Source organism: Scylla paramamosain, chromosome 32 (genome assembly GCF_035594125.1).
Source record: "Scylla paramamosain isolate STU-SP2022 chromosome 32, ASM3559412v1, whole genome shotgun sequence".
In the NCBI taxonomy this organism is placed as follows: domain Eukaryota; kingdom Metazoa; phylum Arthropoda; class Malacostraca; order Decapoda; family Portunidae; genus Scylla; species Scylla paramamosain.
Genome location: NC_087182.1, coordinates 5,371,157 through 5,396,152, shown reverse-complemented (window position 1 = coordinate 5,396,152; position 24,996 = coordinate 5,371,157). Strand labels below are relative to the sequence as shown.

The 24,996-nt window shown below is 38.5% G+C and overlaps 2 protein-coding genes across 9 annotated transcripts; one reads left to right on the top strand and one right to left on the bottom strand.

Moving 5' to 3' along the window:
• The first annotated feature begins 97 nt into the window (after window positions 1-97).
• Window positions 98-13,989, top strand: LOC135089110 (nucleoside hydrolase-like). Of its 5 annotated transcripts, none has more exons than XM_063984349.1 (10): window positions 151-260; window positions 2,026-2,144; window positions 6,862-7,054; window positions 7,470-7,650; window positions 8,049-8,165; window positions 8,537-8,676; window positions 8,995-9,184; window positions 9,484-9,569; window positions 10,574-10,732; window positions 12,713-13,989. In XM_063984349.1, the coding sequence occupies exons 2-9, from the start codon at window positions 2,026-2,028 to the stop codon at window positions 10,709-10,711; spliced, it is 1,164 nt and encodes a 387-aa protein (XP_063840419.1). In that variant the 5' UTR covers window positions 151-260; the 3' UTR covers window positions 10,712-10,732; window positions 12,713-13,989. The 5 variants fall into 5 exon arrangements, with proteins under 5 accessions (XP_063840420.1, XP_063840422.1, XP_063840419.1 ...); XM_063984348.1 differs by having other exon boundaries at window positions 6,844-7,054; XM_063984350.1 differs by lacking the exon at window positions 2,026-2,144 and having other exon boundaries at window positions 98-260.
• On the bottom strand, window positions 11,063-24,668 carry LOC135089109 (WD repeat-containing protein 37-like). 4 transcript variants are annotated; one of them, XM_063984343.1, is made up of 10 exons: window positions 24,539-24,668; window positions 23,080-23,237; window positions 22,089-22,159; window positions 21,501-21,620; window positions 18,807-18,998; window positions 17,827-17,999; window positions 16,991-17,376; window positions 16,560-16,629; window positions 15,955-16,131; window positions 11,063-13,225 (listed from the first exon to the last, which is right to left on the bottom strand). In XM_063984343.1, the coding sequence occupies exons 2-10, from the start codon at window positions 23,214-23,216 to the stop codon at window positions 13,091-13,093; spliced, it is 1,461 nt and encodes a 486-aa protein (XP_063840413.1). In that variant the 5' UTR covers window positions 23,217-23,237; window positions 24,539-24,668; the 3' UTR covers window positions 11,063-13,090. The 4 variants fall into 4 exon arrangements, with proteins under 4 accessions (XP_063840413.1, XP_063840414.1, XP_063840415.1 ...); XM_063984344.1 differs by having other exon boundaries at window positions 23,080-23,234; window positions 24,539-24,662; XM_063984345.1 differs by having other exon boundaries at window positions 24,490-24,593.
• Between the last annotated feature and the right edge of the window lie 328 nt (window positions 24,669-24,996).

Genomic DNA, 24,996 nt, shown 5'->3' with positions numbered 1-24,996 from the left:
GCACTTTTTTCACTGCTTCCTGACTGATTGAGTCGTAAGCAGATAAGGATAAATAAAAGTTCGCCTTGATAGCAGATGAAGATATACTGACAGTACAACCCTATCAAAATACTGAAAGTGAAGTTAGATATCTGGTACTTATTGGCAATTTTCATTTCTGGGAGGTGCTTATATATAGAGATCTCTATACTCATCACACACAGACTAGGATTAGAGCAGCAGAGACACCTGAGAACGGGAGTTGGTCACCATTCAGACAGGTAAACAACAGTGGATACCTAACTGCTAATCATATTCTGACCCTTTCCTTCATCCATTTAATATAAGGATAGTTACGGTGAATATTTTCTGGGAATTCACTTAAATTTCGGTGATCTTTTTGGTGTTTCATCCTCGAAACTCGGTAAATTGCCAAATATCAGTATATCCCTCAATACAAGTTGCGTATAGGTAATATATATATATATATATATATATATATATATATATATATATATATATATATATATATATATATATATATATATATATATATATATGAAAATTTTGGGGGTCCAATGATTTTAAAGGGATTTTCTGGTGTATCCTAAATTCGGCAAATTTCAGCTAAAAATATATATTTAGTATTTTCCTCGTTGCAAATTTTATATATATATATATATATATATATATATATATATATATATATATATATATATATATATATATATATATATATATATATATATATATATATATATATATATATATATATATATATATATATATTTATTTATTTATTTATTTATTTATTTATATATGCTAAGCCGCATTCCTCTGATTTCAGATTATCATAAATAAGTGTTTCATCTTCATGTGTGCACGAGTTTACTGGTTATTCTGCCTCAAGTCCTCTAAGCCTAATTTTAACCCTACACGATCGGCATGTCCTATATTTATACAAACTCCACAGGCGGTTAATTTGAAAAGCCTTGTTGTGTACAATACGTAGTGATGTTGATTGTTACGTAACCTCAGTGAACCTAACCTGTCTTATAAATTCAGTGCATATTTCTGCCAGGTACCTACGTCGATTATTCGTGTTCTTGTTCGCCCTCGTCTTCGCCTTAAATTCCTTCTCTTTAATCCCCATTAGGGTCGGCTGCTTTTGTTAACTGCTTGTTATTTAAAATGAATGAATCTAATCTGTCTTGTCAGTTCGGTGCATTTTTATACCAGGTATCACAGTTTTAATTCTTTTATCCTTTTTACGCGCTTGTTATTTAACCTCGATTAACCTAACCTGTTACCTGTTCATATATATATATATATATATATATATATATATATATATATATATATATATATATATATATATATATATATATATATATATATATATATATATATATATATATATATATATATATATATATATATATATATATATATATATATATATATATATATATATATATATATATATATATATATATATATATATATATATATATATATATATATATATATATATATATATATATATATATATATTTCATAATTGTTTTAACAAAAAAAAAAAAAAACAGCAAGAAGCCAGTAGACCCACATAAATCCTGCATATCTGTGTCAGCCTATCATCCTTCCACAGAAATATGTTTAATTTTCCCTTGAAGTTCTTTATTGACGACGCTAACAGAGAACCTTCACGTCATCTAACACACTAGTTGAGGACAAAGATTATACAAGAGAGCATTTTGATTCTTGTGTTCCTTCTTTAATATAATCATGTGGTTTTTCTCCTTTGAAGTGTTCATATTGTTCTTTGCAATATTATTTTTCTGTTCTCTCCAGTGTAATCTGCATATGCTTTTGAAAAGTTCACAATGTTGTATCATTACAACATTGCTTTACTTTTTGATGTAAAGTGTTCACATGTTCTGCTCTTACAACTTTCACCTTTCGTCATCCTTTAATCCAGCAGTAATGCTTTTCAAAACTCAAATATTTTACCATTATAACTATATACTTAAACTTTTGGTCAAGATGCTGGTCTGGGCATCACACCTTGCCAGGCACAGCCAAGTAGTGGCAGGGCTGCAGAGAATCTCACAATACAGCAAAGCATCTCTCTTTGGCAGGCTGTCGTTTATGAAGCAGCTGAGGTGAGGGAAGATTGCATGTTAGGCTATAAAACATTAAGAAGGTGCCTAGTTGCACTATTTAACCCCCTTCTCCTTAATTACTAATTATTCAGACTTTCTATATCCACCTGCAAATATTGTACTGCTTAGAAATTGCAAAATCCATTCTTTTTTATTGCCTTATTTCTTGTAGATCCTTATAAAGATTCTATGCATTGCTTTTAATGGTCTGAATTGTTGCATATCTCAGTGAAAGGATTAAGCGGCATATGGGATGTAACAAGGAAGATGCAGGCAGGATCCTTGGTGTTGGTAATGAGGATAAGATAGGACAGTACTATGACAAAACATAAAGCATGTAGTGCCCACTAATACTCTCTTATTCACATCCTGGCTTCTTGTGGCTTCTTTTATATTCTTTTGTTGTAATGTTCACACACACACACACACACACACACACACACACACACACACACACACACACACACACTCACACTCACACACACACACTTGACATATGAAGAGAGATTGGAAAGGTTACATCTACCAACATTGGAAAAAAGGATATATAAAGCATATGAGGGAGTGGAGAAGGTGAACTGGAGTGACTTGATGGTTTGGGATACATGTGATGCTAGAGAACATGGAAAGAGGCTGAAGAAGAGTGCTTGTAGAAGAGATGTCAAAAGGTATAGTTTCCTGTATAGAAGTATAAATATATGGAACAGTCTGGATGAGGAGATTGTAAAGCAAAAAGTATACATGGATTCAAGGCTAAGTTGGATATTAAAAGATATGGAGATGGGACAGCTTAAGCATAGTTTCTTCTTCATATGACCTTAATCCCACTGTATTGCAGGATCAGCCACTCAAATTATCCTTCTCCATCTGTTTCTATCCATTGCATCATCTTCTTGCACTCCCAGCTTATTCATATCACTCCTTATTACATCTCTCCGTCTTACTCTCTATCTCCCAACCCTCTCTCCCCCTAACCTCCACCATCATTGCCTTCCTCACTGGTTCAACCTCTTCTCTCCTTATCACATGTCCAAAATATCTTAGTCATGTTTCTCTTGCCTTCTCCTTGATATTACATATTCCACACATTCTTCTTATATCTTCATTTTGTCTGCTTTCTGACAGTGAAATGCCAGCCATCCATCTCACCATCCTCATCTCCATTCTCTCCAGAATGCCTTCCTCTTTCTTCCTTAAAGACCATGTCTCTGCACCATACAGAAGTATTGGTCTCAACACACTTCTGTATATCTTCATTTTCAGCTTCAGTGGTATTTTCTTTTCTAAGGTTACTCCACTCACTTCCCTCCATTTTTCCCATCCAGCTTTTACTCTTTGTCTAACTGCTTTTTCTGTTCCTCCTTCTTCTGCAATTACTGATCCTAGGTATTTGAACTCTCTTGTCTGCTTCAATCTTATGCCATCCTCTGATGTTACATTTATTTCCTCATAACCTCTGTTGCTTACCATTACCTCTGTCTTTTGTGTGCTCACTTTCATTCCCTTTCTCTCCAGGTTGCCTTTCCATAACAAATATCTCTCCTCTAACTCTTCATCTGTATCCGCAATGATGACTAGGTCGTCGGCAAACAGCAACTCCCACAAGTCCTCATTGCCTCTCACACCCATCGTTATTGTGTCCAACACTATGAGAAAGAGAAAAGGACTCAAAGCTGATCCCTGATGGAGTCCTGCTTCAACTGGGAAGGATTCCGTTTCCCCATACCTTGCTTGCACTGTTGTTTTTGCTCCCTCATACATCATTTTCACTAGTCTTATCATCTTTTCTGGCACTCCTCTCTTTCTCAAACTCCATTACAATACTTTTCTAGGCACCCTGTCATACGCCTTCTGCAAGTCCACAAAACACCAATACACCTTTCTGTTTCCTTCTAGATATTTTTCCTGTATCTGTTGCACAATAAATGTTGCATCTACAGTGCTCAATCCCCTCATATATCCAAATTGGTGGTTGTGTATTTTGACCATCTCTCTCAGTCTCTCTTCTATCACTCTCTCTTGTATTTTCAGACTATGCTCCAACAGCTTAATACCTCTGTAGTTTTCACAACTTAATATATCTCCTTTCTGCTTATACAACTTAACCATTCTACTTTCCTTCCAGTCTTCAGGCATTTTCTCCGTGCTCCAAATCTTTTCTAACAATGACTATGTCCACTCCACTCCAAACTCTCCCAGTGCTTTAATAATTTCTATTGTTACTTCAGATTTTGCTCCTGCCTTGTTAGCATAAGCATAGCTCTTTTCCCATAAAGCACAACTAGGTAAACACACACACACACACACACACACATGCCCTCTGATGGTGATGGTGGTGGTGGGGGGTGGTGATGGTGTGGCATGTAGATAGTGAGTGGTGGATATTTGACATTGAGATATGCTGATGCAATATATATGTTATGATTGTTATCTTCAGGAAGGGTAGAGAGTTATGATTGTTATGTTTAGGAAGGGTAGAGAGTAAGTCAACACTACAATAATGTGGTATGGAAGTTGCTTGTATTAAATCATTATTTCCTCACTCTGTGCTCAAATTAAACTGACCATTTCACATAAAATAAATTTGGTCGAGCAGTCAGTATTTTATATTTTACTATATATCTAGGTCAACTTTGTTTTCCCTCGTTATCTTATCTCATCGATCCACTTCCTTCACTGTATCTCATTCAAGTGGAGTGTTATTGTATAATATTGATCACCAGTACAGCAGCCTTTATGGAACCCATCCTGGCAATCAGATAGGTTGTGAAGTGATAGATGTTTAAGAATCTTTCTGTTGAGGATAAATTAAAAAAACTTTAGAGGCAGGAAATTAAAGCAATAGGACAGTAGTTTGAGGGATTAGAATGGTCACTCTTTTTAGGAACAGGCTGAATGTAAGCAAGCTTCCAGCAAGAAGGAAAGGTAGATTCTGATAGACAGAGTTGAAAGAGTTTGACTAGGCAAGGTGCAAATACAGAGAAGCAATTTCAGAGAACAGGGACTCCATCAAGTCCATAAGCCTTCTGAGGGTTTAGGCCAACAAGGGCATGGAAAACCACTGCGGAGGATCTTAATGGGTAGCGTAAAGTAGTCAGAGGATAGAAGAGAGGGAGAAACAAGCCCTGAATCATCCAAGGTAGAGTTCTTAGCAAAGATCTGAGCGAAGAGTTCAGCTTTAGAAATAAATGAGATGGCAGTGGTGGCATCAGGTTGAAATAAAGGAGGGAAAGATGAAGAAGCAAAGTTATTGGAGATGTTTTTGGCTAGGTGCCAGAAGTCATGAGGTGGGTTAGATCTTGAAAGATTTTGACACTTTCTATTGATGAAGGAGTTTTTGGCTAGTTGGAGAACAGACTTAGCATGATTCTGGGCAGAAATATAAAGTGCATGAGATTTAGGTGATGGAAAGCTCAAATACCCTTTGTGGACCACCTCCCTATCATGTATAGCATGAGAAGAGGTTGTGTTGAACCAAGGTTTGGAAGATTTAGGTCAAGAGAAAGAATGAGGAATGTACACCTCCATGCCAAACACTATCACGTTTGTTATGCGCTCAGCACACAGAGACAGGTCTCTGACACAGAAGTAGTAGCCATTCCAAGGAAAATCAGCATAATACCTCCTCAGGTCCTCCCAATTAGCAGAGGCAAAACACCAGAGGTACTTGTGCTTTGGGGGATCCTGAGGAGGGATTAGAGTCATAGGACAAGATACAAATATGAGATTGTGATCGGAGGAGCCCAATGGAGAAGATAGGGTGACAGCATAAGCAGAAGGATTAGAGGTTAGGAAAAGATCAAGAATGTTGGGGATATCTCTAAGACAGTCAGGAATATGAGTAGGGCATTGCGCCAATTGCTCTAGGTCAAGGAAGATAGTATAATTAAGGGCTAATTCACCAGGATGGTCAGTGAAGGGAGAGGAAACCCAAAGTTGGTGGTGAACACTGAAGTCTCCAAGAATGGAGATCTCTGTAATAGGGAAAAGAGTCAGAATGTGCTCCACTTTGGAAGTTAAGTAATCAAAGAATTTCTTATAGTCAGAGGAGTTAGGTGAGAAGTCTACAGGACAGATAAATTTAGTTTCAGAGTGACTCTTTAGTCGTAGCCAGATGGTGGAAAATTCAGAAGGTTCAAGAGTGTGGGGACGAGAGCAGGTTAAGTCATTGCACACATACACACAGAGGATAGAGAAAGTAGGAGGGAACAGACAAGGGGCTACTGTCAGTTGCCTGAGATACTTGTGTTTCAGTGAGGAAAGGAAGATGAGGTTTAGTAGAGGAGAGGTGGTGTTCTACAGATTGAAAATTAGATCTAAGACCACAAATGTTACAGAAGTTGATGAAGAAAAAGTTGAGGGGAGTGTCAAGACACTTAGGATCAATACCAGAAGAGCAGTCTGACCTAGGGACATTTATGGCCCCCTCTCCAGATGAGGACTCTGAGGCTGGTGTAGGAGTTGCCATATTTAATTTAGAATTTTGAGTGAAGTGTGTGTGTGTGTGTGTGTAATTAGGTGCATGTAATTTTGTGTGAAGGAAGAGTTGTCTTTAGAGGGCAGACTGTGACTGCCCCCTTGTGTTGTGAGACACAAAGGGAAAATGTTCAGTGAGGTCATGGCTAGGCTATTGATGAGTTCACAGCACCCCCAGATCCAGTGTTTGAAACTTCACTGGGAGTAATTATAATTTCAGCAGGTGTCTCCTATTATTCAGAATGACAGCCACCAAGGTGATCATTGACACGGATGCTGGGATTGATGATGCTCTGGCAATCTTCATGGCTCTGGAGGCTCACCGGCGGGGCTGTCTGGAGGTGCTGGCCATCACCACCGTGCATGGCAACACTGCCGTCCACAACGTCAATAACAATGTATTTAGGATCCTTCGCCTCGCCAACATGCTAGAGGTGCTGCTGCTGAGTGTGTTTCTTTGGATTTAGCAATATGTATTTTTGTACTGATCAGTTGCTGCTTGAATGCCTGTCACTGCCACTGCTCTCTGGAATATGTGTAGATTTTAACCTTCTGACTGGTAATGACAGTATGACACTGTATTGTATTTCAGCAATCCTAAATGGTCAAATTTTCTTACTGGACAAAATTAGATGACAATCACTAAGAGGTTCAAACTGTTCCATCTATCCTTTTACTGTCACTGGCTAAGAGATTTGGACTGTTTTATCACTGCTTTTGCTGTCAATGGCATCTTTGCACCACAACATTTATTAAGCTTTGGAAGGAGTCAAACCAGTCAGAGATGGAGATTAATGAGTGTTGAGCATTCCCTGGATTTCCAGCTGTATCTGGTGTGTGTGCCAACAGGTGCCTGTGTACAGTGGTGCCAGCCAGTCCCTGGTGCATCCCTACATCCATGGTGATGAGCCCTTCCATGGTAAAGATGGCTTTGGGGAAGCAGTCCTGTCCCCTCAGCCCCCTGCCTCCACCTTCCTGCAACCCTGCCATGCTGTCTGGGCCTTGCTGGACCTGGTCAAGCAGCACTCAGGTGGGCCAGGGTGCTGATGTGCCATCTAGTGCTGAATCTTAATGTATTATAAGATGTGTTTCTGATATGCATGGATTTCATTGGATTCCATCAATACAAGGTAATAATCTGCATTGTCCATCAAATTATGCGATATATGGATATGTGGATTACATCAGATTATGTCATAACAAGGTAGTAAATCTGCATTGTCCACTGAATTACTGTGGCACACATGGGCAGAGAATTAAAAAGGCAGGATATATAGAACTGATTACCAATTACTTCTCTTTAGTGTCTGGTTTTTCTTCTTATCTAGCACTCACAATGTTCAGTAGTTTTTATTGACTTAGATAATGTTAATGTAGGATTGTAGCACTGTGCTGAATCAGTTGTCTTAACTACCTCCTTGTGCACAGGTGAGGTGGTTTTGGTGGGACTGGGACCACTGACCAATCTGGCACTGGCACTTCACCTTGACCCAACCTTCACCTCCCATCTGGCTGCTTTCTATGTCATGGGAGGAAACACATCAGGTACAGTGTGAATGCTGCTCTTACACCCCATTCAGTACAGCAGTGTGAATTGGTATGTTTAGAAGGACTTAGTATTGCTTAGAGAACTTTGTCTGGTCTTGTTTTCAGTGACCAAGCTGGATGAATTATGCCATTGACTTCCCTGTGTTGTAAAAGGTGACTAAAAAGAAAGAACTGTGTATCCTTCTATGCCGTAGCATACTAGCATCTAAACCCTTTCCTCCAAAAAGCAGTTGGCACAGCTTATACACTTTTCCTTTATCTTATAGGTAGTTGTTCTCAGATACCATACTGAATATCAAATAATGCCTTAAATTGTCTTGTTAGGACTTGAATTTCTGTTGTAGTTTGATACCCACTCATATTCACAGGTAAGGGCAACATCACCCCATCAGCAGAGTTTAATTTCCACTGTGATCCTGATGCAGCCTTTGTGGTGTTAGCGAAGACCAGTGTCCCAATCCGCCTCACTTCCTGGGAGGACTGCTTGAAGTTTGGCTCCTATCCTTATGTAAGTGTTATTAGGAGGACCATCTTGTACCTCATTATTCTAGCTCCTGTATTTTGAAATGTTTTGCCTCCTATCTTTATGTAAGTATTATAAGGAGGACTGACTCTATCTTGTGCCTCATTATTCTAACTCCTGTATTTTGAAATGTTTTGTTCTCTCATAAGAGCCTTCTACTTATTTACATAGACCACAGAGGTGATTAGTCAGGTTCTCATGGATACTTTTGCCTTAGATGGTGGAGAATTCTTAGCAAACTACCACTAGAATCATGAAAACCCAAGTGATTTCCCTTGGAACATCATTTCCTACAATTGACAGTCTGTGCGGGATGAGTTGGGACAGACCAAAACTGCTGTTGCTGATCTAATGAACAAAATTGAGGCTCAGTCGAGGAAGAGGAGAGAGGAAGCTTCCAAGCTTTGGGTGACCTGCGACCAGCTGGCAATGGCCTGGGTTATTGATGACGCCAAGCAGAAGAAAGTGGAGTCTGAATGCAGGAAAGAAAATGGTATCTATTCAGTCATGGAATAAATGTTTTTCTTTGGTATTAGTTTTATGTTATTGTATGAGTTGTTTTAGCCTTAGTGTGCATGTGCATGTTAGGGTGTAAATTATTTATGTTGAAAACTATAATTATTTCATAGAGTGAAGTAAGATTAGAGAGCATGGTAAAGTGAACCTGTTACTATTATGACAAAATTCAATATGGTTTTACAAGTACCCACTCATTGTTGTGTGTACTTCAAGCTACATTTCTTTAATTATAAACAGTATGTTAGATTATTAATGCTCTTCCCCTTTCAACAGATCCAAACTTGATGGGTTTTCTGGGGCAGCAAGGGGAGACACTGGTCACTGCCACAAGGACTTGCCATGCCTCTGTGGAAACAACAGTAAGAGTACATACTGCTGTAGGCACACATACAGGACCACATTCTGAAACACTTCTGCACTGCATCTCCGTTACATTCAAAAGGCTCTAGTTGAAGTTACACAAGTTTTTAACGGCATTTTTATGGATTTAGTAACAGATTAACAAGATCTCTATATTAACAGGAGAAACACTCTTGAGAACCCAGCTAATCATCTCTGTGGCCTTTGAAAATTGTCATGCTGAGAGCAATGCATTTCTGAATATGGGCCATAGGTAGCTTATTGTGCTTCTAATGTTCATATTCCTGTCTTTTTTTCTCTTGTGTTATAATCTCTTTTTTTACTAGTTCATTCTCTAACATTCCTTTCCTTCTCACTTTTTATTTGCTTATGCCTCCCTTTCTGTATCATAAAGGCCCATTCACATACATCAGTGCTGTGTCCACTCAGTGCTTCAGTGTCAGTGAAAAAAAAAAAATTTTCACTTTGAATGCTGTTGCATTCACAGATGTCCAGCACAGTACTGTGTTTTGAGTCTCTGTTTCAGTTCCATCTCTGTTCTGTGAAAAAAATATCATTGCCACCAATATTTTTCAGTGTTTCACTTACGCTGGATGAGTGCTGTGCACAATGAATGTACTTCTTTTCTTCCACGCCTCATGTACCCACTTTCTTTTGTTCAGCTTGTGCTCACCCTCTTCCTCTTCATCAAGACCTATGGCAACCATTGCCAATTCAATCTCTGAAAACTTTGCCATCTTGGAAATCACTGATACAGTATGGAAGTGTCACTGAAGCATCACAAGTTTCACTGACACTGAACTGACATGGCACTGATACATCACTGATGTGTGTGAATGGGCCTTTATTCATATCCATTACCTTCAGCTTCATATTCTTTTTTTCTCTGTCTGCCTTCCCTACCCTTCCTTTCCTTCAGCTTATTTCCATGTGTTTCTTTGTTATTTTCCTATCTCTTTCTGTCCTCATCACTGTATCTTTGCATTTTTTCTTCCCCACACAGTACGGATTGACAAGAGGCCAGATGGTGGTGGATGATGATAACCAGCTTGGCAATAAACCCAATGTGATCCTGATGGAGGATGTTAACGACAGCACCTATATGAAGTATCTCTTAATGGGATTTGGAGCAGATGTCTGATGCCTCATAGGTCATGCCCAGGTATAGTGTTTAAGAAAAGTGAAGATGATGTCTTTTGCTTGTGTGAGTGGTTGAGATGTGATATTGGGAGAATTAGTAATGAAAATAGGTGTTATCATGGGAATGTCTCAGTTTGTCAAGTTACAGGGCACCAGCAAATCATATTCACTGCACCTCCCTTGTGAGTTTAACAATGAAAGATATAATATACTAAAGCTTTTAACCTTGTGAATGTTGGGATAGCCTGAAATCCTCCCTGTAGATGTATCTGTAGTTGAGTTGCATGGGTCTTTCAGTCTGACTGTACTTAGGGCAAATGTCATTTGTTATGAGGTAACTAAAACATCAACATTCAAAGTAAACATTTATGAAATTATTTTCTTAATATATACTGAACACAAATACAATGTTAATACTCTTCCATAACTTCCAATAGAATAAAAAAGCCCACAGATGTTCATCTTTGGCAAAAAAATTAGGAAACACAATACTTTTGAACTATTTCTCATACAGTCCAGTTTACACAAACAGATCATTGGTGGCTCATATAAACCAATGGACAGTAATACAAGTTCATGATGATATAAAAAGGTAGTGTGTGTATGCACTTGTTACACTTGTTATGACAACTCAGCATGAGGGAGGAGGTCCTAACACACCACTGCCTTCACCTTGGCTCCTCAGTCACAGCGGCACCAAGGTGATCCCAACACCTCTTCCTCTATGACACGAATCTATTCGTACACTGGCAAGAAAACAATAACTGTGTATGACTAGAAAAAAACGGTTCTTGCTGGATATTAAGATACAATGTGGTACAAAAACAGTGTGTGATGACTACAGGTGAGAGGGTTGGGGGCCTCTGTACAGGTATTTACAATGAACACACCTACAGTGAGGTATAAGGAATGCTGGTTATAATTATCTTTCAAGCAATTATATATGTTGAACTAATGAACATCATACTCTATGATATATAATATTTATATGTAATAATGTCTCTGTCAAGTGATAATAATACCCTCCTTAGCAATATATTCTGCCAATGGAAAAATCTTTACAAGTGTTATATAGTCGTGATCTACCATTAATGCATTATTACACAGAAATCTACACATTATACATATATGGTCACTGTGAGGAATGAGTGACATAGAGCAATGCAAGGCCAGTCCAGGCAGTGTGGCCGTGACTCGCTACAAAAGTGATGCTCCTGTACATTGTGCTCAGAACATAATGGAAGAAGAGGTAACAGAAAACAGAATTCTTCTCACATATGCCATAATTACAAAATAACAAATGTTGTGTGATAATTTCAACTGTAACTGATGAAATATTTACTATTATATTCAAGACAAAATTATAATAAACTTTATGGGCATTGCAAACACATAACAGTGCAATTCACAAACAAAGCATAGCAAATAGAAAGTGTACACCCTCTCAGTAATAATGACAACAAACTACTGGCTTGTGAGGAGATCTCCACAAACCAAGGGCACTTAAACCACACTAATACACTCAAGAATACATCCATGTTTACAAGGTATCTTTCCTAACAGAATTATAGTAAACAATTATGGGATGGATTTCTGTCACTTGATTGGACGTGTTGTGGTTTAAGCAATGTAATGATGACCAGCCACTAGGAGACTTGAAGGCTTGAGGCAGAGACTGAAGGCAGGTGTGTGTGTGTGTGTGTGTGTGTGTGTGTGTGTGTCCATCATGCAAAGCCCACTGCGGCTCGAGAGTGTTGTGGATCAAGCAATGGTAGACTTAAAGGGTTGAGACAGAGACTAAAGGGAGGTGTCTGTGTGTCAGTCATGCTAAGCCAGTTGAGGCCTGAGAGTGTTATGTGTGGAATGTAAAAAGCAGGAATCAAGTACTTAGTTATAAAATGGCTTTGGTGGGGTGGTGGGTGGAGAGTAACCTTTGCTACAAGATAACAGGCACCAGCTAGTTGTTATAGGATTACTTATATATTTCTCTTCTCCCTTACAGATACAGACTAAGAGGGGGAATGCCCACCTGGTACAGTACATGAGGGCAACAAATGATGCTACAAAAAGAATAATCCAAGAATACTGAACATGGCATTAGCAAAACGCATCAATTGAGAAAGAAAGATTTGGAAGACTGCATATCCTTCTCAGTAAATCAGATACAAGGTTTGAAACATACTGGTGACCTTCCTGCTGCTGAACCTAAATGAAGGGTAAACCTGACCTGAGGATATGGTAAAGAAACAAAGGACATGGCAGCATAACACAATGACTTAACTGCCAATTGAGTGAGGCAGAGATGTCCTCACTCCTTGCTCTGCCCACCAGGGAGTGCTGCTATATCATGTATATATAACTGTTACCAAAGGCCCAGCACTCAGTCCTTCCCTTCCTTGTCGGAGTGCACGGACCAGCCATACACCACGCGGTCGAATCCTGCTGTGAAGAGGTTGCAGCGTGCCCCCAGTGAGTCATCTCCCCAGGCCACACTGCACACCATCCGCCGGTGACACTGGGACCAAAGTAATGTTAAGATTAGAGGTATATCACTTGGTTTTGTTGGTCTAGTAGTAAATGTAGGCACTTGGTTAAATTATGGTGACACTAGGACCAAATTGATGTTAAGATTAGAAGTAAACCACTTTTGCTGGTCTAGTAGTAAATGTAGATACTACTTATAAGAGGGATATTGGCTTAGGGTACCAAAAAAATGGTCCACTGATGGTGCTAGTCCTTAAGTGGGAACATAATTAGTGGGAAAGGTATTATCATTCATCTCAGGCTGACTGCTCAAATGTAATCTGTACTGACTAGATGAGTCTCTCTCCTCTGAAACCTGTTGTTATGAATTCAATTTCTCTAGTTTATTCTATTAATGCACCTCACAATTTCACTCTTGAGTCTTCCTTCCCATCTCTCACTTACTGTTGCATGTTAACGTCACATTCTCACATTTCAAACGTCCTATTAGACCTGAGTATTTGATATTTGCGAGTTTGAAATATGCAAATTCTGTTGTATGCAACTAACCTAAATGTGTCAAATATTCTCAATATACAAGAAAAATTCCCAGTAAAATTCACCACTGACCATCTTTACACTCATCTCCTGGAGTCCACTAGTCTTAGAGTGAATGCAATTCCTAATTTTTTGTTTGTTTACAATGTCTTTTCATATTTCATTTTACAATTTATTTTTACTAATGTGTTTCACTGTTGATTTAGTGCTTTATTTTTGTGAAATGGTGCCAAAATAAATATTTAGTGGGTTCAAAAATGGGTCATGGAACATAACCCCCTATAATAAATGGGATGATAGGTTCAACATATGTGAATTCTCATTGTGTGAGCTTTTCACAGTACGTAACTCTAGCATATAATGAATACCTGGTGTAGTTAATATGTATTTTCCTGTATGTTTTTCTTTTCTTTTCTTTTCTCTTCTTTTTATGTAGGAGGAACACTGGCCAAGGCAAAAAAAAAAAAAAAAAAAAAAAAAAAAAAAAAAAAAAAAAAAAAAAACACTGAGATGCCAGTCCCAGAAAAGGATCCAAACCAGTAGTCAAAAACTGAAGGATAAGTGTCTTGAAACCTTCTTGAAGTCAAAGGAAGGTGAAAATACAGAAGCAGGCAGGGAGTTCCAGAGTTTACCAAAGAAAGGGACGAATGATTGAGAATACTGGTTAACTCTTGCATTAGAGAGGTGGACAGAATAGGGGTGAGAGAAAGAAATAAGTCTTGTGCAGTGAGGACGCGGGAGGAGGGGAGGCATGCAGTTTAGCAAGATCAGAAGAGCAGTTAGCATGAAAATAGTGGTAGAAGACAGCTAGAGATGCAACATTGCGGTGATGAGAGAGAGGCTGAAGACAGTCAGTTAGAGGAGAGGAGTTGATGAGATGAAAAGCTTTTGATTCCACCCTGTCTAGAAGAGTGGTATGAGTGGAACCCTCCCAAACATGTGAAGCATGCTCCATACATGGACAAACAAGGCCCTAGTACAGAGTTGGCAGCTGGGGGGGTGAGAAAAACTGGTGGAGACATTTCAGAACGCCTAACTTCATAGAAGCTGTTTTAGCTAGAGATGAGATGTGAAGTTTCCAGTTCAGATTATAAGTAAAGGACAGACTGAGGATGTTCAGTGTAGAAGAGGGGGACAGTTGAGTGTCACTGAAGAAGAGGGGATAGTTGTCTGGAAGGTTGTGTTGAGTTGATAGATGGAGGAATTGAGTTTTTGAGGCATTGAACAATACAAAGTTTGTTCTGCCCCAATCAAAAATTTCAGAAAGATCAGAAGTCAGGCGTTCTGTGGCTTCCCTGCGTGAAATGTTTACTTCCTGAAGGGTTGGAGTCTATGAAAAGACGTTAAGGTGCAGGTTCGTATCATCAGCGTAGGAGTGGATAGGACAAGAAGTATGGTTTAGAAGGTCATTGATAAATAATAAGAAGAGAGTGGGTGACAGGACAGAACCTTGAGGAACACCACTATTAATAGATTTAGGAGAAGAACAGTGACCATCTACCACAGCAGGAGTAGAACGGTCAGAAAGGAAACTTGAGATGAAGTTAGAGAGAAGGATAGAAGCTGTAAGAGGGAAGTTTGAAAATCAAAGCTTTGTGCCAGACTCTATCAAAAGCTTTTGATATGTCCAAGGCAACAGCAAAAGTTTCACCAGTAGAGCGGCCTTGACGGAACCCATACTGGCGATCAGATAGAAGGTTGTGAAGTGATAGATGTTTAAGAATCTTCCTGTTGAGGATAGATTAAAAAAACTTTAGGAACAGGCTGAATGAAGGCAAACTTCCAGCAAGAAGGAAAGGGAGATGTTGATGGACAGAGCTAAGAATTTGAATAGGCAAGGTGCAAGCATGGAGGCACAGTTTCAGAGAACAATAGGAGGGACCCATAAGGCCCATAAGCCTTCTGAGGGTTTAGGCCAGTAAGGGCATGGAAAACATCATAAATCTGTATTCCAACAAAGTATTTAACTTTGAAGCAGGAATATTTTAGCTGCTGTCTTCTGCAGAGTGCAAAGAAGGAAAGAGCCAAAATAGAGTTATAAATTACATTTGTTTTGCCCTCTGTTCCCTCTCACCACCATTTTCTCTTCATGATGTGTACAGCCAAACACAAGTGATGTGACTTGTGGCCATCCTTGAATAAGCATCACAACAGATAGATGGTTGTTTAACTGTTATTTCATGAATTCAGTGTTGTGGCAGTTTGTTGTAACAAGTGCCTCACCTGTCTGTTGCTTCGTGGGAGGCGGGCCAGCCTGCTGCCGGCCAAGTCGTAGAGCCTGACATGGCGGTTGTCATGAGGGATGGCGATCACGTTGGTTGGGGACACTGCCAGTCTGTTGACGGGTGAGTCAAGCCGGATGGTGGCAAGGGGCGACCGCATGTTCTTCACATCCCACACCTAGGGAACATGAGAACATAAGAAAATAAGGGAAGCTGCAAGAAGCCATCAGGTCTTTATGTGGAAGTCCCTGTATAAAACATATCTATCTGTTTTCACCTATCATCCATGAATTTGTTTAATCTTTTAAAGCTCCCTAATGACTCATGGGATATGTTGCCTTGACTAAACATGTCAGCAAGGTTACTTCTTGGTGTATGTATTAAGTTTGTCACTGAAATTTAAACTCTATCATATTTACATGAATGCACACACATATACACACTTCCTAACGGGTCATTGTTAACATTCTTGTCTGTAACTTGGCAAATTGACCACAGCTATGATCCTCGTGAGTTTAGGGAATCACACATGAACACATGCATGTGCGGCGCCAATATTAACTCCCAAACTAATTCAGTGAAGTGTGCAGAGACTCTGTCACCCACCTTAACACTGCGGTCATCCGAGCCAGACACAACCTTGTCCTCACGAGTGAAGCACACGGATGTCACACTCCTGCAATGGTGGCACACTTAGACCTCACACTTACTGATACTTCAGTCTATCTATCTCTATACCAGGCTGGCAATACAAAATTTCAATCCAGTAAAAGCTGAAGACTGCTATAGCTGTACTTTCTGAGATGCGAGATATAATTCAGAATTTATACATTCACATACACTCTTAAAACCTACTGTATATGTATGATGATCTGGAACTACAGACAGCCATATAAACACTTAAAACCTATTCTGTGTGTATGATAATCCAGAGCTATATACAAACATACACTTGTAAAACCTACTTTGTGTGTATGATAATCTGGAGCAGCACACACACATACACAAACATACACACATACACTCTTAAGACCTACTCTGTATGTCCCTGGAAAACGGAGACAGAGTGGATAGTTTCCCGGAAGTCCCATAGCCTGAAGGTGGTGTCCTTACTCGCCGTCACCACCAGGCGCTGGGTGGGGTGGGAGCAGCAGTGGGTCAGCTCCTGGTCGTGTCCTATCAGTTGAGAGAGAAGGTCCCCGGTGTGGGCATCATATAGATTGGCAGTACGGTCCCAGGCTGCGGTGATGGCCTGGTCTCCACCGGGAAGCCAGTCTGCCGCAATGACCACACTGGTGTGTCCCATCAGCTCCCGGAGTGGTGTGCGCAAGGTGGCTGGTCCCCCCGCCCCATCACAGCGTCCGCCGTCATCCTCATCCTCCCTGTCACTCCCATCTACTTCATCCTCAGAGGAATGGACTCGCTGTGGGAAGGAAGATGGCTTGTACTATCAGTTATTTAAAGGGAGGGGAGGCTAATGAAGGCTTTATTGACTGTTATTGATTTGAATCCCTATTATAACAGCATTTAATGAGCAAGGGCTTAAGTGTAAATGTGTCACAACTCTTACTGTTTGTCAATGGTGTTGATTTCACTTCAGATGGAACATAAATGTTACTGTGACTACCTGCAGATCTTTGTAAAAGTAAATAACTTACAAATTATTATTCTAAACTCATACACCAGAACAAGCTAAAAAATTATTTAACCCATACTGTAGTAGGGTGGTCCACAAGACTATCCCTTTCCACCAGGGGCTAAGGGGAATAAGAGTGTAAATGATGTGTGTGTGAGTGTCCAGTGTGGAACTGCCAACTTGGTATACAGAAAGATAGATGGCTAAAAAACAAAAAAAAATGTGTGTCAGTCTCACCAGCTGGTCCGGGGTGATGACTGCCTGCCAGATGTGGGCAGTGTGGTCCCCGCTGGAGGTGAGGATGAGATCTTTTGACGGGTGGAACTTGACAGAATTGACTGAGCCGCTGTGACCTGTGTACTGCAGCAGGTTCTTCCCGCCATCAATACCCCACACACATGCTGTCTGGTCTGTGGTGGAGGGAGACTGGTGGAGCAGCAGTGTGGCAAAGGATAGAGTGGAGGGTGACTGGTGCTGAAGCAGTGTGACATAAAATAAAAGAAATTCCTCTACCAAAAATATGTCAAGTAAGAATGAGAATCAATGGAACCTTGTCACTGTTATTTGAGAAACACATGAAATTTAAAAATGAGAGAAGATAAAAAGGAAAATTTATTCCACTCCCCAATCAAAAAGGAGATCTTATGACACTTAGGAAATAAACTGGCCTTCTTTATGGAGACATTTTTGGGGGAGAATGGCACCCTGAATTAAATTTTTAAATAATTTTATGTCATTGGCCAGTCTGGAAAAACCTATTCCATTCTTCCTAAGTCAAAATGAGGAAATAAAGACTTCAGAAAATAAAGGGACATTTAAAAAATAAACTGGCCTTTATGGATGCAGTTTTTTGGGGGAACAACATCATGAGTGAGTCTTTTTGATTCATATTTTCCCCTAAGCCAATCTTCCTAACATAAAAGGGGAAGATAAAACTAAAAATAAGCAATCTCATCCTTCCTAACACAAAAATAGAAGATAAATCTACAAATAAGCAGTCTTATCTTTCCTTACATATCAAAAGAGAAGATAAAACTGCAAATAAGCATTTTTATCCTTCCTAATGCATAAAAAAGTGAAGAAAAAAATTATATAAAAAAGCCTCATCCTTCCTAACATAAAAAGAGAAGATAAAACTACAAACAAGCAATCTCATCTTTCCTTATACAAAAAAAAGGAAGAGGAAGAACTATACAAATAAGCAGCCTCATCCTCACCAGCAGAGGCAGTGGCAATGACAGGAGTGCCGCCCCTGGACACTGCCACATCCCACACACCGTCCCTATGACCCACATACTCCTTCACCATCCGACAAGACACCGAGTCATTCTTGAAGCTTGACACAATCTTGGAGGTCTGGACGCGCAGCTTGTTGGCCGCCTTCACCTTCTGTGAGCTCGGGCCACCAGCTGCATGAAGGAACATGAACAGCTGAACATATTACCTGCCATTGTTCAAGTCTGCAGGGTGTTACTTCTACAGGATGCAATGATTTACAGGATTACTTTATGTAAAAGAGCACAGGCCAAGGGCAACAACAAATGAAAAAAATCATAATAAAAATAAATAAATAAATAAAATAAATAAATAATAAAAAAAATAAAAATAGAAAAGGTCCAATAACTTGCCAGTCCCAAATACAAAGGGTGCTCTGAAAAGCATGTTATTTGTGAACACCTCACTTATTTAGGTTAGCATCTCAGAGTTACAGTGGAAAGTATAAGTAACACTTCAAATTCATAGGGGTAGACTTGGAATCCTTGCTATGCCATTTTTACGCAACAAAGCAACGCAGCACTTAGCTCTGTACTTCCCTCAAACTACATGTCTTTCAGTTGCATCTGGCAGTAGCATAAGGAGTAATGTATCCAGTTTTCATCACTGTGTGTGTGTGTGTGTGTGTGTGTGTGTGTGTGTGTGCAAGAGGCTGAAGTTAAAGGGTGAATGTCAACTAAGGTGATGAGTAATTGAAAAGAATAAAAGTGAAGAGGTTCAATTTGAAGGTCTTTAAATGTTAGAGGCTCATAAGATCATAAAATAAGGCTGAATTATGAGGAAATTATGAAAAGAGTTAAGGAGAACTAGTTGAGTCTGAAGTTCCATATTGGTTGTCTACACTAAAGATAAGGCTGAATGATGAGAAAATGGAGAAGATATGTAGTATTTGAAAGGAATTCAGGTGAAATAGTTTAGTCTGAGGATCCTTATTAGTGGCCTAAATAATTTAAACAAGGCTGAATGGCAAGAAATGGAGGAAATGGGTGAATTCAAGTACCCTTTGATTATATACAGGTCTGGATTGAGTTAGAGCACTGCAACAATGAGGTCATATAACACTGCATGGATTACATAGAGCTTATAATGAGGAATGAAAGGACAGGAATGAATGAACTTTTCTGTTGTGACCATTTCTTCAGGAGCTGTCTGGTATAGATAAATGCACCACTGCAGCAATACCAACATCCACCTAGCAGGACTAAAAATTTCTATCGCACCAGTGTGTATTTCTGAAGACAACTGTGGTAACAAACACTCAATATATTCTAATGATTGGGTTTAAATTGTAGTATCATTTATTAACAGTTCATCGTAGTTTGTCATTTATCAGTATAAACACACTGGTGGGCCGCAAGAGCCAGAGCATAGCAAGCAATACGTCCCACTGGTGTTGCATGGAGCAAGGCCCATGTGTGTGATGCGGTCGGTGGCCCAGGGCAGGAAGCCACACTCGTGAAGCATGTCCAGCTGCAGGGAGGGAGAGCTGCCTGCCTCCCCACAATACATGCACCAGGAAATGTATTGGAGTAAGTTGTTTGCTAAACTGTTTTCTTACAATTTACTGCCCTATGGTTGTTAGTAAAGTATGGTGACTAAAAAAAGAAGTGGATGCATTGCTTATAATAAGTATAATGGATTTGGTAATGTGGAATAAGTTAATTGCTAAGCTACTTTTTATCAATTTATTGCTCTATGATTGTCAGTAAAGTATGTGTATCCAAAAAGAAGATGCATTCTTTATCATAGCAGGAAGGATAGATTTAGTCATGTAATAGAATTTCTTTGGTAATGTAATGGAGTGAATTATTGCTAAGCTGTTCTCTAATCAACTTACTGCTCTATGACTGTCAGTAAAGTAAGTGCATTCAATAAGACAAAGGTGCATTCTTTATCATAAAGAATAAAACAAATTTAATAATGTAACATAATCAATTTAATAACATAATGGAGTAAGTTTATTGCTAAGTTGTTCTGCATCAATTTACTGTCGTAAGACTGTAATAAGTGCAGTCAAAAAGGAAAATGTGAATAACTATAAAAAAAAAAAAAAAATAGAACAGATTTAGTAATGTAATGGACTGGGTTAAAATCTAAGGTGTTTTCCATCAATTCATTGTCCTACAATTACAATTAAAAAAGAACAGGGTGCATTCTTTTATTGATGGTTTATTTTATATGATTTCATGCAGTGGATTTAGTAATGCTATGGAGTGAGTTATTTGTAAAGCCATTCTTTCCATCAAGTTACCATCTCATCATCAGCAGAGTGCATCACTTTAAGCAAAAGCTGCATTCTATATCATAAGAAATGTAATGGATCTGGTCATGATTTCTTATCCTACTATCACCTCTTCTGAATACAAAAAGTAAAGCATTTAGGTAAATTAATAAAATAACTAAAAAAATGATACCACATGAATGAATTATGGCAACCAAGTAATAAGAACAACATTGACATATAAATATTAAACAGAGAGAGAGAGAGAGAGAGAGAGAGAGAGAGAGAGAGAGAGAGAGAGAGAGAGAGAGAGAGAGAGAGAGAGAGAGAGAGAGAGAGAGAGAGAGAGAGAGAGAGAGAGAGAGAGAGAGAGAGAGAGAGAGAGACTAAATAACACACAAAACAGACAACTTACACTTTGCCTTAATCCCGCCCTTAGTTGAGGCTCCATCTGTCTCCTCAGTGCCTGTCACTCTTTCCCCGGCCACCGACTCCCTCTCCAACCTCTCTGTCAGACTGTCCACCTTCTCTTGCACTGAGACAGGTTAGCATGAGTTAGTCTTCTGTATATGCACTGTACTATACCAGTGGTTCTCAGACTTTTTTGTGAGTGACTATATTTGGAACATTTCAATCCTTCATGACCTATAGTAAAGTAAAGAGAAAGAAAATGTACTGTGATATATGCACTTTATATGTGTCCCTGCAACCCATCAAAATTGACCCCTAATTTGAGAACCACTGTACTATACTCAGATTGTTATAAAAAGCATGCACTTTGGTCACGTGTACTTGGGAATTATGAGTGGTGGTAGTGCAGAAGGGAACACAAAGGTAATGCCACCACTAATGTATACACCAGTGTTAACTAAGCCACTTCTAAGACCTGGAGTTTGTTGAATAGAGGTTTGTTCTTATGTTTAAAAGACTCATTATATCCAAATTTCACTGCATTGAAGATCTGCTATGTATGATGGAGGGATGGAAGAGTATACACACTTACATGCCAAGTTGTCAGTGTACAGCACCTCAAACTCCTTCTCTATCTGTAGAAACAAGTCATGAAGCCGCACCCTGAAAGTGAGTGATAGTTAATATGAGATTCGTGGATATTTAGCATCTGTTCATCTTCACACTCATACTGAATTGAGGATGAAAAAGCAATTACAACTAAACTCAACTCATCTTCATACTCACAATGGATTAAGAATGAAAACAATAATTAAAAAAGTGAAAAATAGGTATTAAACATAAAGTATGTGAAAAAGCTATCATGACTAAAAGCAAATGAAAAAATTGATAAACATATTTCTTGTATAAAGACTATTATAGCTCAAAGAAAAAAAAAATATATATGTATATATATTCAACGCATAACATGTAAAAAGAACTAAAAGAAAAAGAAATAATAAATGCAAAAGTAAAAAAATCCATTACAACCCAAAAAAGAATAAAAAGAAATAATAAAGATTAAATCAAAATAAATATATAACTCAGGAAAAGAACCTAAAAATAATAAAAAAAAAAACATCAATCAATAAAAAGAAATAAACAAAACACCAAAACAAAGATAAAAGAAGAAAACATTACAATTCAAAATGGAAAAAAATTGTTGCCCTTGGCCAGTGTCCCTCCTACATGTAGAAAAAAAAAAATAAATAAAAATAAATAAATAAATAAATAATAATAAAATAAAATAATAATAATAACAATAATAATAATAATAATAATAATATAAAAAAAATATTGAAAAAAGAAGCAAGCTATCAACTCAAAATAAATAAAATAATAAAATAAATAAAATAAATAAAATAAAATAAAATAAATAAAAAATATTTAAAACTCAAAAAGACAAAAAAAGACTACCACAAAAAACAAACAAATAAATAAGTAAATAAATAAAAATAAATAAATAAATAAATAAAGAATAAATAAAAAAATCACAAATCCAAAATAGAAAACAGAATCTCCCACAGAACAGAAGGCCGCAGTACCTGAGGTGGGGCGGCAGCACATCATGGTCCTGATCCCGGTAGTACTGCAGCTCGGCATCCGTGTGGCTGCGGACCCGAGGAACACCCCCAGACCTTTTCTTCCCGCCAGACTTGCTCCCCACACCATCCTGAGGCATCACGGTGGGTCACGCGCCCTGCTGGGGGGGGAGAGGTTGTCTAGTTTGTGGGGTTTATAAAGATTAGATATGAAAGAGGTTAGTTGCGAATTATGCTTCTTTACCATGATTGGGTAAAAGGTTGTTAGCTATGTAGGGTTTATAAGGATTAATTGTGGATTTATAGAGATTAGTTCAGATTTATGCTTGTTTGCTATGATGGCTGAAAGATTATTGGCTATGCAGGATTTATAAATATTAATTGTGCAGGATTTATAGCCAGATTAGTTCAGAATAATACTTGTCTGCTATGATGGTGAGAGCTGTGCAGGGAATGGTTATTGGCTATGCTGGTATACATGTATAGAGATTAGTTATGCAGGGTTTGTAGCCAGATATTAGTTCAGAATTTATGTTTGCTATGCTGAAGACAAAAATTTCTTTCTGGTAAGGATTAGCTGTGCAAGATCTATAGAAACATTAGCTTAGAATCATACCTGTTTGCTATGATGGACTGAACAACTTTTTTTTATATAGTAATGTCATATCTTATTGCCATCACAATAAAAGGGTTAATAAAAAAATATATACCATTAAGATGACAGCTGTGCAGAATTTTCTAGCAATTAGTTTGCAACCACACTTGTTTGGGGAGGATGAAAGTACTTCCTTCTGATAAATAACATTCTACATTTCATTACTATTACCATCATCATAAAAACTAAATAAATAGTAAAGAATATGATGAAAGACTGTAAGTAGCAGTTAATTGGGTCAAGTTAAGTTTGAGAGAGAGAGAGAGAGAGAGAGATTTCTTCACAGAGTAAGTGATATTTCAAGAACTTGTTAAAAAATGTAAAAAAATAAACTTAACAATTTCCTATCATAACCTACTTTATGTCAAAACACAACAAAGTAATTTATTTTATTTTATTGTGTAATTTCAACAACAAATCCAGAACTTCTATTGTATCTTGTATCGTTACTCCCTAGCATCATTTTAACAAAGTGCCACCCATGTCTAGCCCGTACCTGGAATTTGGGTTACTAGACACAACTATCAGTGTTAGCGGCCTAGCCAGGTGAGGTAGCCACGTGCATGTACCGCCCATCACACCACTGCCCATTGCCCACAACCCCATCACCTGCACCCACACTCGTTAACCCATTAGCACCTCAGGACTAATAGCAATAAATAATCTAAAAAAAACAATTCCACCATTAACAACACTAATAACTATACCAATAACTCACAGCCGCCCATTACAGTGCCCACGCCCACGTTGCTACTCACCTCCCACGCCTACGGTACACGTAACGCCCCTGGACGAGCTAATAATTACCTAAATACTCAATCCTTGTAACTGGGAAGCTCTTGTTTACACTCAACACCTGATTACTCCTGGAACTCCCCGGTCATGACCTCTCAAGTCACTCTCAGCCAATCAGAACGGAGGATCAATTCAGCTTCTGCGTTCTGATTAGTCAAAATTCACCCAGCTGCTGTAAGGGTGACACTCCCAGAGATATTTTCTTAGCCAATCAGAATAGAGGATGGGTGAAGGGGCGTTCTGATTGGTTCAAGGAAGAGATTTTGTGTGCTTTAACTCCTAAATGATCTAGTTTTGCATATATTATTGGGGGGGGGGTATAAGTGTTTTTTTTTCCTTTATTATCTTCTAAGGCTTCTAATTATGAGTAAAAATGAGTTATAAGGAGTTAGATACATACAGACACCGAGTCATGTTGTGTATGGAAGGAATCTCTTAAATTATCTAGTTTTGCGCTATATGAGGGGTAT